The sequence below is a fragment of the Jaculus jaculus genome, chromosome 4 (assembly GCF_020740685.1).
Source record: "Jaculus jaculus isolate mJacJac1 chromosome 4, mJacJac1.mat.Y.cur, whole genome shotgun sequence".
Classification (NCBI taxonomy): Eukaryota; Metazoa; Chordata; class Mammalia; order Rodentia; family Dipodidae; genus Jaculus; species Jaculus jaculus.
In genome coordinates this window covers 33,893,990-33,909,902 of record NC_059105.1, presented here as the reverse complement: position 1 = coordinate 33,909,902, position 15,913 = coordinate 33,893,990, and the positions used below count along the sequence as shown (strand labels likewise).

The 15,913-nt window shown below is 39.3% G+C and overlaps 1 protein-coding gene across 5 annotated transcripts in view; it reads right to left on the bottom strand.

Annotated features, from left to right (window-relative positions):
- The window catches only part of Ino80d (INO80 complex subunit D), a 102,289-nt gene that overhangs the window by 61,221 nt on the left and 25,155 nt on the right, over positions 1 to 15,913 (bottom strand). For all 5 annotated transcript variants that reach the window (XM_045147595.1, XM_045147596.1, XM_045147593.1 and 2 more), the window contains exons 3-4: positions 12,038 to 12,129; positions 11,668 to 11,914 (exon numbers count right to left, since the gene is read on the bottom strand). In XM_045147595.1, coding sequence (XP_045003530.1) covers positions 11,668 to 11,885 — 218 coding nt within the window. In that variant the 5' untranslated portion in view covers positions 11,886 to 11,914; positions 12,038 to 12,129. The remainder of the gene's footprint in view (positions 1 to 11,667; positions 11,915 to 12,037; positions 12,130 to 15,913) is intronic.

The window sequence follows — 15,913 nt, the reverse complement described above, 5'->3', positions numbered from 1 at the left end:
CAGGGAAGGGTCTCACTTGGTTGCAAGCTGACTTGGATCCCTCAACAGACCAGAAATCTTAACCTCTTTGTTGATAGAGGATCTGGTCGTTATAATAACTACTCTTGCATACATACTCAGGGCTGTTTTTGATTGAATGTGTACAGTGTTTAGTTAAATTTTAGAATCTACCTGTATTTTATTCCACTCAGCCTGCTTGAATACTCCTATAGCAGGGAAACTCAACCCCTAAGAACATCTTTGTAGATACTCTGAGAGTCTTAAGAGCCACACCTAACACCTTAAGGTCCTACCCTGAAAATATATTACATCAAATCAATTGATACAGCTAAGAATACACAGCTAGCTAGAAAATCCAAGCATTAACTTAATCCAAGATGCAAAAAAATATGCATTATAACACAAGAAACACTAAAAAGCAAGACGATATAAATCCACCTAAAAGTATTAATGCATCAGAAATGTCCTCCTGTGAGAAAGAGAGGAAATGCCTGAGAAAGAGTTCAAAAGAATGATTATAAATATGTTCAAAGAGGTCAAAGAACACATCAAAACAATCAAAGAAGAAATCAAAGAGGAAATCAATGGAATCAAAGAAGACGCAGGACACCAATTTAATGAAATAAAGAAGGCAATACAAGACATAAATAAGGAAATAGAAATAATAAAGAAATACCAGTCAGAATTACTAGCAATGAAGAACACAGTTAATGAAATAAAAAACTCTGTAGAAAATCTCACCAGTAGGAAGATGAGGGAGAGGACAGAATATCTAAGCTAGAAGACCAGGTGGCAGACCTAATGCAGTCCAACAAAGAGAAAGACAAACTTATAGAAAAGTATGAGTGGGAATTTCAAGATATTCGGGACACTGAAAAGATCCAATATAAGAATTAAGGGCATAGTAGAAGGAGAAGAACTCCACTCCAGAGGCATAGTAGGCGTCTTCAACAAAATCATAGAAGAAAATTTCCCCCAAATTGGGAAAGAGGTGCCAATGGAGATACAGGAAGCCTTTAGAACCCCAGCCAGACAAAACTCAGAAAGAAAATCTCCTCGCCATATCATAATCAAACTTCCAAACACACACACCAAAGAAAAAATATTAAAAGCAGTTAGAGAGAAAACCTGCAAAAGCAAGCCCATCAGGATTACAGCAGATTATTCAACACAAACTTTTAAAGCCAGAAGGGCTTGGAGTGATATATTCCAAGTTCTGAAAGATAACAACTGTCAACCAAGGTTACTTTATCCTGCAAAGTTATCCATTCATATAGATGGAGAAATAAAGACATTCCATGACAAAAGCAGGTAAAAGGAGTATTTGAAGACAAAACCAGCTCTACAGAAAATACTTGATAGAATCCTCCATGCTGAAGAAAGGGAAAAGCACACATATAAGGAACCTAGAAAAAACAAGCAATACTCAAATACTAGTTAACAGAATAGAGCGCAGGTAGAACGGGAAACACACACACACACAAAAAAAAGGCAAACATAAATACACACCTTTCAATAATATCTCTTAATATCAACGGCCTCAATGCCCCAATGAAAAGACATAGATTTGCAGACTGGGTTAAAAAGCAGGATCCTACAATTTGTTGTCTCCAAGAAACTCACCTTTCTACAAAGGATAGACATTATCTTAGGGCAAAAGGTTGGAAAACGGTGTTTCAAGCAAATGGGCCTAGAAAACAAGCAGGGGTTGCTATCCTAATATCAGACAGGGTAGACTTTAGTCCGACGTTAGTCAAGAAAGATAAGGAAGGTCACTGTATATTGATTAAGCGCACACTCCAACAGGAGGACATTACAATCCTAAACATATATGCACCTAACATGGGGGCTCCCAAATTCATCAAACAAACACTATTAGAACTAAGGTCACGGATAACACCAAACACAGTGGTGGTGGGTGACGTTAACACCCCACTCTCATCAATTGACAGGTCATCCCAGGAAAGAATAAACAGAGAGGCATCTGGACTAAATGAGGTCATAGAAGGAATGGACTTAACAGACATATACAGGACATTTCATCCAAATGCTGCAGAATATACATTCCTTTCAGCAGCACATGGAACATTCTCTAAAATAGACCATATATTAGGACACAAAGCAAGTCTTAACAAATTCATGAAAATTAAAATAATTCCTTGCATTCTATCTGACCACAAGGGAATTAAACTAAAAATCAGTAGCAAGAAAGGCTATAGAGCATACACAAAATCATGGAAACTAAACAATACACTACTAAATGATGAGTGGGTCAATGAAGAAATCAAAAAGGAAATCAAAAAATTTATAGAGTCAAATGATAATGAGCACACAACATACCAAAATCTCTGGGACACAATGAAGGCAGTTCTAAGAGGTAAATTTATAGCCTTAAGTGCCTATATTAAGAAATTAGAAAGGTCGCAAGTAAACGACCTAATGCTTCGCCTTAAAGCCTTGGAAATAGAAGAACAAGGCAAACCAAAAATCAGTAGACAGGAAGAAATAATAAAGATTAGGGCAGAAATTAATGAAATAGAAACAAAAAGAACAATCCAAAGAATTAATGAAACAAAGAGTTGGTTCTTTGAAAGGATAAACAAGATTGATAAACCCTTAGCAAATCTGACCAAAAGAAAGAGAGAAGAGACACAAATTAATAAAATCAGAGATGAATAAGGTAACATCACAACAGATTCCAGAGCAATTCAAAAAATCATAGGGACTTACTATAAAAGCATATACTCTACAAAGTATGAAAATCTGAAAGAAATGGATGGTTTCCTTGATCTATATGTCCTACCTAAATTAAATCAAAATGATATTAATCACTTAAATAGACCTATAACAAACATGGAGATCGAAACAGTTATCAATAATCTCCCAACTAAAAAAAGCCCAGGCCCGGATGGATTCACTGCTGAATTTTACCAGACTTTTAAGGAAGAGCTAACACCATTGCTTCTTAAGCTTTTCCAGGAAATAGAAAAAGAAGGAATTCTACCAAACTCCTTCTATGAGGCCAGCATCACCCTGATACCAAAACCAGGCAAAGATAGAACAAAAAAAGAAAATTACAGACCAATCTCCCTCATGAACATAGATGCAAAAATTCTCAACAAAATATTGGCAAACAGAATACAAGAGTATATCAAAGAGATCATTCACCCTGACCAAGTAGGCTTTATCCCAGAGATGCAGGGATGGTTCAACATACGCAAATCTATAAATGTAATACATTACATAAACGGGTTGAAGGACAAAAATCACATGATCATCTCATTAGACACAGAGAAAACATTTCATAAAATCCAACATCCCTTCATGATAAAAGTCCTACAGAGACTGGGAATAGAAGGAACATATCTCAATATAATAAAGGCTATTTATGACAAGCCTACAGCCAACATATTACTAAATGGGGAAAAACTGGAAGCTTTTCCACTAAAATCAGGAACAAGACAAGGGTGTCCACTGTCCCCACTTATATTTAACAGAGTTTTGGAAGTCTTAGCCATAGCAATAAGGCAAGAGACACACATAAAAGGGATACAAATTGGAAAGGAAGAAATCAAGATATCATTATTTGCAGATGACATGATTCTATACATAAAGGACCCTAAAGACTCTACTATCAAACTGTTAGAGCTGATCAAAACCTACAGCAATGTAGCAGGATACAAAATAAATACACAGAAATCAGTAGCCTTCATATATGCTAACAACAAACACACAGAGGATGAAATCAGAGAATCACTCCCATTCACAATTGCATCAAAAAAAATAAAATACCTTGGAATAAACCTAACCAAGGAAGTAAAGCATCTCTACAATGAGAACTTTAAAACACTCTAGCGAGAAATTGCAGAAGACACTAGAAAGTGGAGAAACATCCCTTGTTCCTGGATTGGAAGAATCAATATCGTGAAAATGGCAATCTTACCAAAAGCAATCTACACATTTAATGCAATCCCTATCAAAATTCCAAAGGCTTTCTTCATGGAAATAGAAAACACAATCCAAAAATTCATTTGGAATCACAAAAAACCTCGAATATCTAAAATAATACTGAGCAACAAAAAAGAGGCTGGTGGTATCACCATACCTGATTTTAACCTATACTACAGAGCCATAGTAACAAAAACAGCATGGTACTGGCAAAAAACAGACATGTAGATCAGTGGAACAGAATAGAGGACCCAGATGTAAGTCCAAGTAGCTATAGCCACCTGATATTCGATAAAAATGCCAAAAATACTCATTGGAGAAGAGACAGCCTCTTCAGCAAATGGTGTTTTGAAAACTGGATATATATCTGCAGAAAAATGAAAATAGATTTTTCTCTCTCGCCATGCACAAGAATTAAATCCAAATGGATTAAAGACCTTCATTTCAGACCGGAAACTCTGAAACTGCTAGAGGAAAAAGTAGGGGAAACCCTTCAACATATTGTTCTTGGCAAAGACTTTCTGAGTACAACCCCAATTGCTCAGGCAATAAAACCACAGATTAACCACTGGGACCTAATGAAATTACAAAGATTTTGCACTGCAAAGGACACAGTGAAAAAAGCAAAGAGGGGCTGGAGTGATGGCTTAGCAGTTAAGGGCTTGCCTGTGAAGCCTAAGGACCCCGGTTCGAGGCTCGGTTCCCCAGGACCCACATTAGCCAGATGCACAAGGGGGCGCACGCATCTGGAGTTCGTTTGCAGAGGCTGGAAGCCCTGGCGCGCCCATTCTCTCTCTCTCTCCCTCTATCTGTCTTTCTGTCTGTGTCTGTCGCTCTCAAATAAATAAATTTAAAAAAATGTGTTTTAAAAAAAAAAAGAAAAAAGCAAAGAGGCAACCTACAGAATGGGAAAAATCTTCGCCAGCTATATATCTGATAGAGGATTAATATCTAGGATATACAAAGAACTCAAAAAGTTAACTAATAAGGAATCAAACAAGCCAATCAAAAAATGGGCTATAGAGCTAAATAGAGAGTTCTCAAAGGAAGAAATACGAATGGCATATAAGCATCTAAAAAAATGTTCTACGTCTCTAGTCATCAGGGAAATGCAGATTAAAAGTACATTGAGTTTCCCTGCTATAGGAGTATTCAAGCAGGCTGAGTGGAATAAAATACAGGTAGATTCTAAAATTTAACTAAACACTGTACACATTCAATCAAAAACAGCCCTGCGTATGTATGCAAGAGTAGTTATTATAACGACCAGATCCTCTATCAACAAAGAGGTTAAGATTTCTGGTCTGTTGAGGGATCCAAGTCAGCTTGCAACCAAGTGAGACCCTTCCCTGGTGCAATCCCAGTTACCTTGGATGATTTTGGTCTCAGTCAAGTTGCTGCCTGGGTCGTCGGGCTGCTGTTCTGATTTCTGGAGCTGGGCACTTGCTTTTCCTGCGGGGCAAACCGAGCCTCTGCTGCTGCTGTAGCTGCCACTGCTGGAGCCACCACTGCTGCCGAAGCTGCTGCTGCTGTGTCCACTGCCGCTGCTCACCCTGAAGCTGATGCCGCCGAGTCTGCCGCTGCTGCCACTCCTGGGTCCGCTGCTGCTGGGGCCGCTGTTACCGGTGCTGGAGCCGCTGATGTTGCTGCCGAACTCTGCTCCTGCTTGGGTCCCGCTGTCGGCCCAAGTTGGCATGGCCGGGTCCCGGGCCGCTGCTCTATTCGCCGGAGCTGGGCTCAGGCGGTGGGGGAGGGGAGGGAGCCGCAGCTGCTCTGGTTCTCTCGCTGCTCCAAGCGTTCTTCTACCTTGCGGTCTGCTCCTCCGTTGCTCACTGCCGCTCTCCCCTCACGTTTCCGGAGTTGCGGAGAGTGCGGTGTGAGGGGAAGCTCCCGCACCTGGCTTTTCCTGTGGCAGGAGCCGAGCCTGGCGGCTTTCTGGTGCGCCGCACCCGCGGCGGTTGGCCAAGCTGCCGAATCCGCTTTTCCCGCCTGTGCAGGCTCTGGATGCTCCGGAACTCTTCTACTTCTCCGCTGCCACTTCAATTTCCTATACACCTCACTTTTTAGTAAAAGTGTGTATTTTGCTGAGTTTTTTTGGTCTTTTTCCCCCCTAGGCTGCTTTGGTGTGGTACCTACGCCGCCATCTTAACCGGAAGCTAAAACTACATTGAGATTCCATCTCACTCCTGTCAGATTGGCCACCATCATGAAAACAAATGATCATAAGTGTTGGCGGGGACGTGGAAAAAAAGGAACCCTTCTGCACTGCTGGTGGGAATGCAATCTGGTCCAGCCATTGTGGAAAACAGTGTGGAGGTTCCTAAAACAGCTAGAGATTGATCTACCATATGACCCAGCTATAGCACTCCTAGGCATATATCCAAAGGACTCATCTCATTTCCTTAGAAGTACGTGCTCAACCTTGTTTATTGCTGCTCAATTTATAATAGCTGGGAAATGGAACCAGCCTAGATGTCCCTCAACAGATGAGTGGATAATGAAGATGTAGCACATTTATACAATGGAGTTCTACTCAGCGGTAAAGAAAAATGAAGTTATGAAATTTGCAGAAAAATGGATGGACCTGGAAAGTATTATACTAAGTCAGGTAACCCAGGCCCAGAAAGCCAAGCGCCACATGTTCTCTCTCATATGTGGATCCTAGCTACAGATGACTGGGCTTCTGTGTGAGAATCAAAATACTTAGTAGCAGAGGCCAGTAAGGTAAAAAGGAGACATAAAGGGTAGAGAAAGGAAGGGAGGAGGATACTTAATAGGTTGATATTGTATATATGTACTTACAATGATTGTAATGGGGAGGTAATATGATGGAGAATGGAATTTCAAATGGGAAAGTATGGGGGTGGGGAGGGAGGGAATTATCATGGGATATATTTTATAATCATGGAAAATGTTAATAAAAATTTAAATAAATAAAAAATAAAATTAAAAAATGTTCTACATCACTAGTCATCAGGGAAATGCAGATTAAAACTACATTGAGATTCCATCTCACTCCTGTCAGATTGGCTACCATCATGAAAACAAATGATCATAAATGTTGGCAAGGATGTGGAAAAAAAGGAACCCTTCTGCACTGCTGGTGGGAATGCAATCTGGTCCAACCACTGTGGAAAACAGTGTGGAGGTTCCTAAAACAGCTAGAGATTGATCTACCATATGACCCAGCTATAGCACTCCTAGGCATATATCCAAAGGACTCATCTCATTTCCTTAGAAGTACGTACTCAACCATGTTTATTGCTGCTCAATTTATCATAGCTGGGAAATGGAACCAGCCTAGATGTCCCTCAACAGATGAGTGGATAATGAAGATGTGGCACATTCATACAATGGAGTTCTACTCAGCGGTAAAGAAAAATGAAGTTATGAAATTTGCAGAAAAATGGATGGACCTGGAAAGTATTATACTAAGTCAGGTAACCCAGGCCCAGAAAGCCAAGCGCCACATGTTCTCTCTCATATGTGGATCCTAGCTACAGATGACTGGGCTTCTGCTTGAGAATGAATATACTTAGAAGCAGAGGCCAGTAAGTTAAAAAGGAGACACAAAGGGTAGAGAAAGGAAGGGAGGAGGATACTTAATAGGTTGATATTGTATATATGTAATTACAATGATTGTAATGGGGAGGTAATATGATGGAGAATGGAATTTCAAATGGGAAAGTGTGGGGGTGGGGACGGAGGGAATTACCATGGGATATATTTTATAATCATGGAAAATGTTAATAAAAATTAAAAAATAAATAAACAAATAAAGTGAAGAATCTTGAGTCAACGTAGAGATTGAGAAGCACTCTGCTTTCTCTGGGGCAACATTCGGCTGCTGCATTACTTTGAAATGTCATCTAGGTGTCTCTCTGAATTAGCAGTTGTTGGGGTTTTACATATAAACTTTAGACAAACCTATAAATTGAGCCAGTGTGAATTGTGTTTCATTGTATATATATATATATTTTCCATTAGAGAAGCTTATGGTTTCCTGATAATGTGTGTATGTAAGTAGTCTACAGTGTTATAAATTTGGAAGTACTTTTATAAAAACAAAACCTGTTTAAGTATGTTTTGTATTATCTAGTCCTTAATTTAAATGATGGGTATGTTGGTAAAACGTGAATATAATGAGTGTAATTAAAATGTTGTTTTTCCCAGCACTCGGGAGGCAGAGGTAGGAGGATCGCCATGAGTTCAAGGCTAGCCTGAGACTCCATAGCGAATTCCAGGTCAGTCTGCGGTAGAGTGAGACCCTACCTCGGAAAAAAAAAAAAAAAATGTTGTTTTAAAGAAATAAATGTCTTATTAATGAAATTCTATTAAATTATGCCCATCTTGTGTATCAGAAAAAAACAACACAGAACTGCTGGCTGTGGTGCTGCACACCTTTAATCGCAGCACTGGGGAGGCAGCAGTAGGAGGATCACTATCAGTTCAAGGCCACCTTGAGGCTACATAGTCAATCCAGTTAAGCCTGGGCTACAGTGAGGCCCTGCCTCAAAAAACTAATATATGTATATTTAACAAGATTATGCTAGACATGGAGATCACCTATAATCTCAGCTTTCAAGAAGCTGAGGTCACCCTGAAACAACATAGTGAATTCCAGGTCACCCTGAGCTACAGCAAGACCCTACCTCCAAAAATAAAAATAAAAAACAACAAAAAAAAGGAAGATTCCTTTAGGAGCCACACACAATGGCACATACCTGAAATCTCAGCCCTTGGGAGGTAGAGGCAGGAGGATCAAATAGTTCAACATCAGGGTTGGGGAGACAACTCAGCAATAAAAGTGCTTGCTATGCAAAGCATAAGGACTGATTTCAATCCTTAGTGTCTACATCAAAACGCATGCCTACCCAGTGCTGAGGGGAAGGCAGGAGAAATGCTCAGGCTGATCAGCCAGTCTGAATGAAAAACAGCAGCTTCAGCTTCCATCACAAGAAAAAACAGAAGAGGTCTGGAGAGATGGCTTAGCAGTTAAGTGCTTGCCTATGAAGCCTAAGGACCCTGGTTCGAGGCTCGATTCTCCAGGACCCAGATGCACAAGGGGGCACACGCATCTGGAGTTCGTTTGCAGTGGCTGGAGGCCCTGGCGTGCCCATTCTCTCTCTATCTGCCTCTTTCTCTCTCTGTCACTCTCAAATAATAAATAAATAAATGAACAACAAAAAAAAAGAAAAAACAGAAGAGTTAAAGAGCAACACACCAACATTCCCCTCTGCAACAATGTGCACACACACGCATAAACCACAGTCAAAAAAAAAAAAAAAAAGAGCCCGGCATGGTGTCCACGCCTTTAATCCCAGCACCACTTGAGAGTCTGAGGTAGGAGGATGGCCATGAGACTCTGGCCAGCCTGAGGCTACAGAGTGAGTTCCAGGTCAGCCTGGGCTAAGACCCTACCTCAAAAAAAGAAAAAATAAAACCTTCAACATGTTCCTCAAGTCAGTAAGAGTTTGAGAACAGCCCAAACTATATGAGAGAGTGTATGTATGTGTGTAAAAGAGAGAAATTAAAAAGATCCCTTTAGCTTTGTCTTCTTTGTAATTTTTGTTTTTAGAGGTTTTTATTGATGTGTGCATGAATGTGTAATCCATGATGGCCTTGGACCTACAGAGATCCTTCTGGAATTAAAGGAGTTGAGCTACTATATCCAGCTAATCTTGTCAATCAAAGCTTATTGTTTTTTAAAACAATAAATACAATCATCTCAAGTCATTAAGTGCTCAAACAGTAACTGTATTAACAATAATAAGTGCTTACTTTCAAATAAATATTAATCTTGCTTAAATAAAATCACACATAATACAATATAATTATAAACATTTATCTACAAGTTTAAACATAGTGAGACATGAATTGAACCCAGATCCTGGGGCAAAAAGAATTCTACTTTAGCCAGTTTGCAAGTAACCCTGCCAATAACAAAAACCCTTTGCATTCATGTGACCCTGAAAAAGTCAGAAAAGCACTGTACAACTTAGTACTTATCAGGCAAAGCTTTTCAACACAGAAATACAAGTCCTTCCCCTTATCCTGTTCTACAAAGAGGAAACTACTTTAAAGACAAAGAAGACATATGTTTCAGAGAATGAATATTTTAAAGAAATTTAAGACTTTTAGTTAGTCCTTACCATTAAGATAACTTGCTTTAGCACAAATGAAAAATTCCAAGAATAATAACTGCAACTGCTGTAAACTAAACTTAAGGTAAAATGACCGAAATTCATTGACTATAGCGCTTACAGAGAAGAACTGGTCCAAGTTTGGCAATCAGGTTAAAGGGGGGTAAGAAATTATCATTTTCATTCTGCTAACACAAGCTAGACAGACATGTTTAACCTAATACATAGGTCCCTTCCTCACCTGAGATTAAAATTTTATTCCCTGTCTCACTAAGCAGCTGTTTCTAACTTTCAGGTATTGTAATTTGACGCTTTAAGTGCTCATTAGAAATTCTAAGAGAGCACTCCCAAAGCAACGTGTCCTATGTGCTCATTTTGGTAGGGTCTCTGCCACACAATGTATTCATTTCACACTGAAAGTGCTCATCAAGACATAAGAAACACATGATTCTTTTCAGCCGATTTATATAGGTGATATGTGCTTGTGGACAAGGTTGTTTGTGTATAAGGCAGAAGTAAAAGGTTCAAATTTTCAACCAACAGATGGTATCCGAAAACTTTTAGAGAACAAGCATGTATCTTCATTATGTTTCATAATGATCAATATGATCTCTGAAGAATTAAAGAAAAAGAAGTATGACTAGATTACATGTTAAAGTATTAATTTTCCTAAGAATGTGAGATAATTAATTTAAGACTGACTTTTTTAAAGTAACTCTGTTTTTTAAGTATAAAGTTACAACTCTAGAGATAAAATTTATCCCTAAGGTGAAAATACATTTTCTAAATTTTGTACATATAATCTCCTTAGAATTCTTTTTGGCGAAAACAGGTTAAGATTATACAACAATGGCCAGGCTGGAAAGATGACTTAGTGGTTAAGGTGCTTGTCTGTAAAGCCTAAGGACCCAGGTTGGATTCCCCTGTACATAAGCCAGATGTACAAGTTGGCACATGCAACTAGAGTTTGTTGTGCAATGGCTGGAGGCCTTGGCATGCCACCATTCTCTATCTACCTCTTTTACCCTCTCTATTAAATAAATAAATAAGTAAACAAAATATTTTTTTAAAAAAACAATGGCAACACTACTTAGAAATCTGATAGAAAGTAAATCTTCTAAATTTTAGTGCTATTTTTAATTCAACACAAATCTTTTACTACTTTACAAACACAAAAACCTAACTTGTTATCAATTATAACACTTACTCAGTTCCCATAATTCCTCTCACTGAGCAGATGGTAAGTACAGAAACCAGCAACTACTTTACATGGCCACAACCCTAACCAATCAATACAAGATTTCAAGCAGCAATTTTCCAGAGGAAAAAAAAATTCTATGAAATCAATATGAAAATACTAAATCATATTGTTTTTAGGTAAAATTTTATCATTCCATTTTAAAAGAAATTGCTATCCCTCATCTCCAGAAACATTCCAAATTTGACTTAAAATACCCCCAGCATTCAACATTTAAATTCAGCACAACAAAAGAAACAGAGGGGCAGAAAGGTTAGCCAAGGAAAGCTTCCAAGCCTACTAATGAAGTCAAGGACTGATCCCATTGATAGCTCTTACCTGCGATCCTCTGATTTGGGGATAGGGTTGGTGCAGCGCTGGCTGTTATACTTGGCCACATATTCACATTGCTTGAAGGGGGCAGTCTTGTCCTCCAGAACGTGTCTGATGCAGAAAGCGTACCCGTTGAGTCGCCGCTGCTTGCACAGTTTGGGGCTATATGAGCACAAGGGCTTATTGTCAACCTCAGAGAAGTGTATATGTTTCCCTTCATACATCACGTGACTCTATTCCTTGTGAACATCAGCTAAAAGGCCACCATAAAAAAAAAAAAAAGGAGAAAGAAAGAAACCCAAATGATAAATAAATCAGAGAGTATAAGGCAGGTTTAACTTGAATTTCACTGGGGGTTTTGGCCTGTCAGTCATACCTGATCTTAAATTGTCTGCACCACAGCAATGTTAAGAGAACCCCAAGGATACCACAGTTTGGAATGCTGCTGAATCAAGGGAAGCAGATGGTCTAGAAAAATATCAAAAGTCCTCATTAACAAAGAGAAATAAACAAAGCAAACTTAGCCAGAACATAAAGTATTTCAATTCACCCTTCCTAATGTGATAGAATCAGAATAACCCAACATCCCAATAATGAGATCAAATAAGAAAAAAGCATTATAAATGTTACCTCACTCGCCCCCCCCACCCTAAACTAAACTAGATCAAATCCATTCTGGTTCCTTTCCCTGTGACTCACAGCAGCAGAGCTCCTCAGAAGACACCGCACGGGGCAGGGTGTAACTTCATTGCTGGCTTTTGCATGAGGTGTGCACTATGCCAATTGGAATGAACCATGGACTAAAACCTCCTTCAAAAAATCTACATTTTGGGGGTTGGAGAGATGGCTCAGCAGTTAAGATACTTGCCTGTAAAGCCTCACAACCCTGGTTTGATTCCCCAGTACTCATACAAGTCAGATGCACAAAGTGGCACATGCATCTGGAGCTTATTTGCAGCAAGTAGAGGTCCGGGTGCACCCATTCTTTCTGTCTCCTCTCTATGCTTGGAAAATAAAATATTTTTGTTAATTTTGTTTGTTTGTTTTTTGAGGTAGGGTTTCACTCTAGCCCAGGCTGACCTGGAATTCACTATGTAGTCTCAGGGTGGCCTTGAACTCATGGTGGTCCTCCTACCTCTGCTGAGATTAAAGGCGTGCACCACCACGCCCAGCTAAATAAAATAGTTTTAAAAACATGTTAAAAAAGAGGCTGGAGAGATGGCACAGAGGTTAAGGTGCTTACCTATGAAGACTAAGGACCCAGGTACAATTCCCCAGTAACCATGTAAGCTGATGCACAAGGTGGCACGTGCATCAGGAGTTCATTTGTAGTACGTAGAGGCCCTGGAGTGCCCATTTTCTCCCTCTCCCTCTCACATAAATAAATATTTTTTTAAAAATTTAATGTTACAAAACAAAACAAAACAAGAAAAATTTTTTAAAAATCTACATTTTTGTTATGTTGACAAAATTCTTGGTAATTAATGTCCCTATTAAATAAAAACAGAGACGGCATTGTGTCACACACATATAATCCCAGCATTCAGGAAGACTTCTCTGAGCTCGAGGCTACTCTGCTCTATAGAGCAAGTTCTAGCCATCTAAAACTACCTGTCTCAAAAATAAATGATTAGGAAGATCACTGTGAGTTTCAGGCCAGCCTGAGACTGTATAGTGAATTCTAGGTCAGCCTGGGCTATAAGAAGATCCTATCTTGAAAAAAAAAAAAAAAATGATTAAACTGTGAGGGCTGGCCCATGCCTTTAATCCCAGCACTCAGGAGACAGAGGTAGGAAGATTGACATAGGTTCAAGGCTACCCTGAGACTATACAGTGAATTCCAGGTCAGCCTGGGCTAGAGTAAGAACCCTACCTTGACAAACTAAAAACAATATAAAATAAAATAAATGACTAAGGCAGGTATATTGCACTTGCCTTTAATTCTAGCACTCAAGAGTCAGAGTTAGGAGGACTGTCATGGGTTCAAGAGACTACATAGTAAATTCTAGCTCACTAGAGCGAGACCCTAACTTGAAAAACAAAAACAAAACAAAAAAGAGATTAAAAATTTAATTTAAAGGACTGGAGAGAAGTCTTGCTTTGCTTGCAAATCCTGATGGCTCAGGTTTAATTTCCCAGCCCCCATGTAAAAGCAGATGCACAAAGCAGCACATACATCTGGAGTCTGTTTGCAGTGGCTGGATGCCCTGGTACACCCATTCTCTCTTTGTCTCTCTTTTCTGTAATTCCCTCTGCTTGCAAACACACACACACATATTCTCAATTCTTTAAACATTTATTTTATTTATTTATTTGAATGGGAGAGACAGAAAAAAACACAGATAGAAAGAGATTGGGGCTCAAGCTATATTTTTTCTTTTTGGTTTTTTTGAGGTAGGGTTTTTACTCTAGTCCGAGCTGACTTGTATTTCACTATGTAGTCTCAGGGTGGCCTTGAACTCATGGCAATCCTCCTACCTCTGCCTCCCAAATGCTGAGATTAAAGGCGTGCGCCACCATACCCAGCTCTCAAGCTGTATTTTTTTAAAAATTGGCCAGGTGTGGTGGCGCACACCTTTAATAAGCTTTTCAGTCTAGGCCTTAACTCCTAAGCCATCTCTCCAGCCCCAAAATATAAAATTTTTTAGTTCATTCCACTGGTATGGTGTGCATCACATGCAAAAACTAGGAGGATCGCTGTGAATTTGAGGCCACCCCCAGACTGCACAGTGTCAGCCCCATCTCAAAAAAGAAAAATAATAATAAAAAATAAATTTTTAAAATAAGATGGAAAAAAAATCAAATAAAAATAAAATGACATTGGGCAAGGTGGTATACACCTTTAATCCCAGCACTTGGGAGGCAGAGGTAGGACCGCCTTGAGTTCAAGGCCACCCTGAGACTACATAGTGAATTCCAGGTTAGCATGGACTACAGTGAAACCCTACCTTGAAAGACCAAAAAAAAAAAAAAAAAAAAAGAGAGAGAGAGAAAGAAAAGAAAAATCAAAATAATAAGAGACAGCAGCAGGGCATGCTGGCTTGTGCCTTTAATCCTAGTACTTGAGAGGTTGAGGCAGGAATGAGTTTAGGGCAGTGTAGGCTAAATTCTAGAATAAATTCTAGGTCAGGTAATCTTTGACCAGAGTGAGAGCCCGCCTCAAAAAACAAAGCAAATTAAAAAATAAAGACAGGCATAGTGACATACATCTATAATTCCATCACTTGGGAAGTGGAGGCCAGATGATCAGAAGTTCAAGGCCAGCCTAGGCTACATGTGACCCCATATGTCACAAAAAACCAAAAAAAAAAAAAAAAAGGCCTGGTAGGGTAGCTTAGCAGTTAGTTAAGGCATTTGCCTGCAAAGCCAAAGGACCTCAGTTCAATTCCCCAGGACCCATGTAAGCCAGAAGCACAAGGTGGCACATGTATCTAGAGTTCGTTTGCAGTGGCTGGAGGCCCTGGTGCACCCATTCTCTTACTCTCTTTCTGTCTACCTTGTTTTCTCTCGCTATCTCAAATAAATAAATAAAATTTTAAAAAATACAATATAGAGGAAATTCTTGCTTTTCAAAGCAGAATGTTATGTTCCTTCCAGTATTCTGCCACAACTATCTCATGCAACCTCTAAACTTTACCTGACCATATTTATACCAATCCTTAAGTTTAAAGGTCTGTACTACAAGGGCTCCTAATCACTCAAAATTGAATAATAGTTTTGACATTCAAGACAGTGAAATAAAAAGTTACACAATGCCAGGTGTGGTGGCACACACCTTTAATCCCAAAATTTGGGAGGCAAAGGTAGGAGTGAGTTCAAGGCCATCCTGAGACTACATAGTGAATTCCAGATCAGCCTAGGCAAGAGCAAAACCCTACCTGGGGTGGAGGGGGGTGGGGAGATGGCGGGGGAGAAACAAGAAAGAAAGAAAGTCACACAATATTTGGGGGCTGGAGAGATGCTCAGCAGTTAAGGTGTTTGCCTTCAAAGCCTAATGACCTGGATTTATTCCCACGTACCCATGTAAAAACAGATGCCCCAAATGGCACATAATTAATAGTAGCTATGTTATCATCAAGTTGTTCTAAAGCTCCAATAATCATAATGATAGACAACAGGAAAGATCATGGCTAGACATTGTAAATCTTGGATAAATAGAAGTTTTCCACAAATGTTAATTTTTATGTTTTGTGATAGCAAAAGAGAATTTGTATTCTACTCGAGAAATATTTCTGCAGGCAGGCGTGGTGGC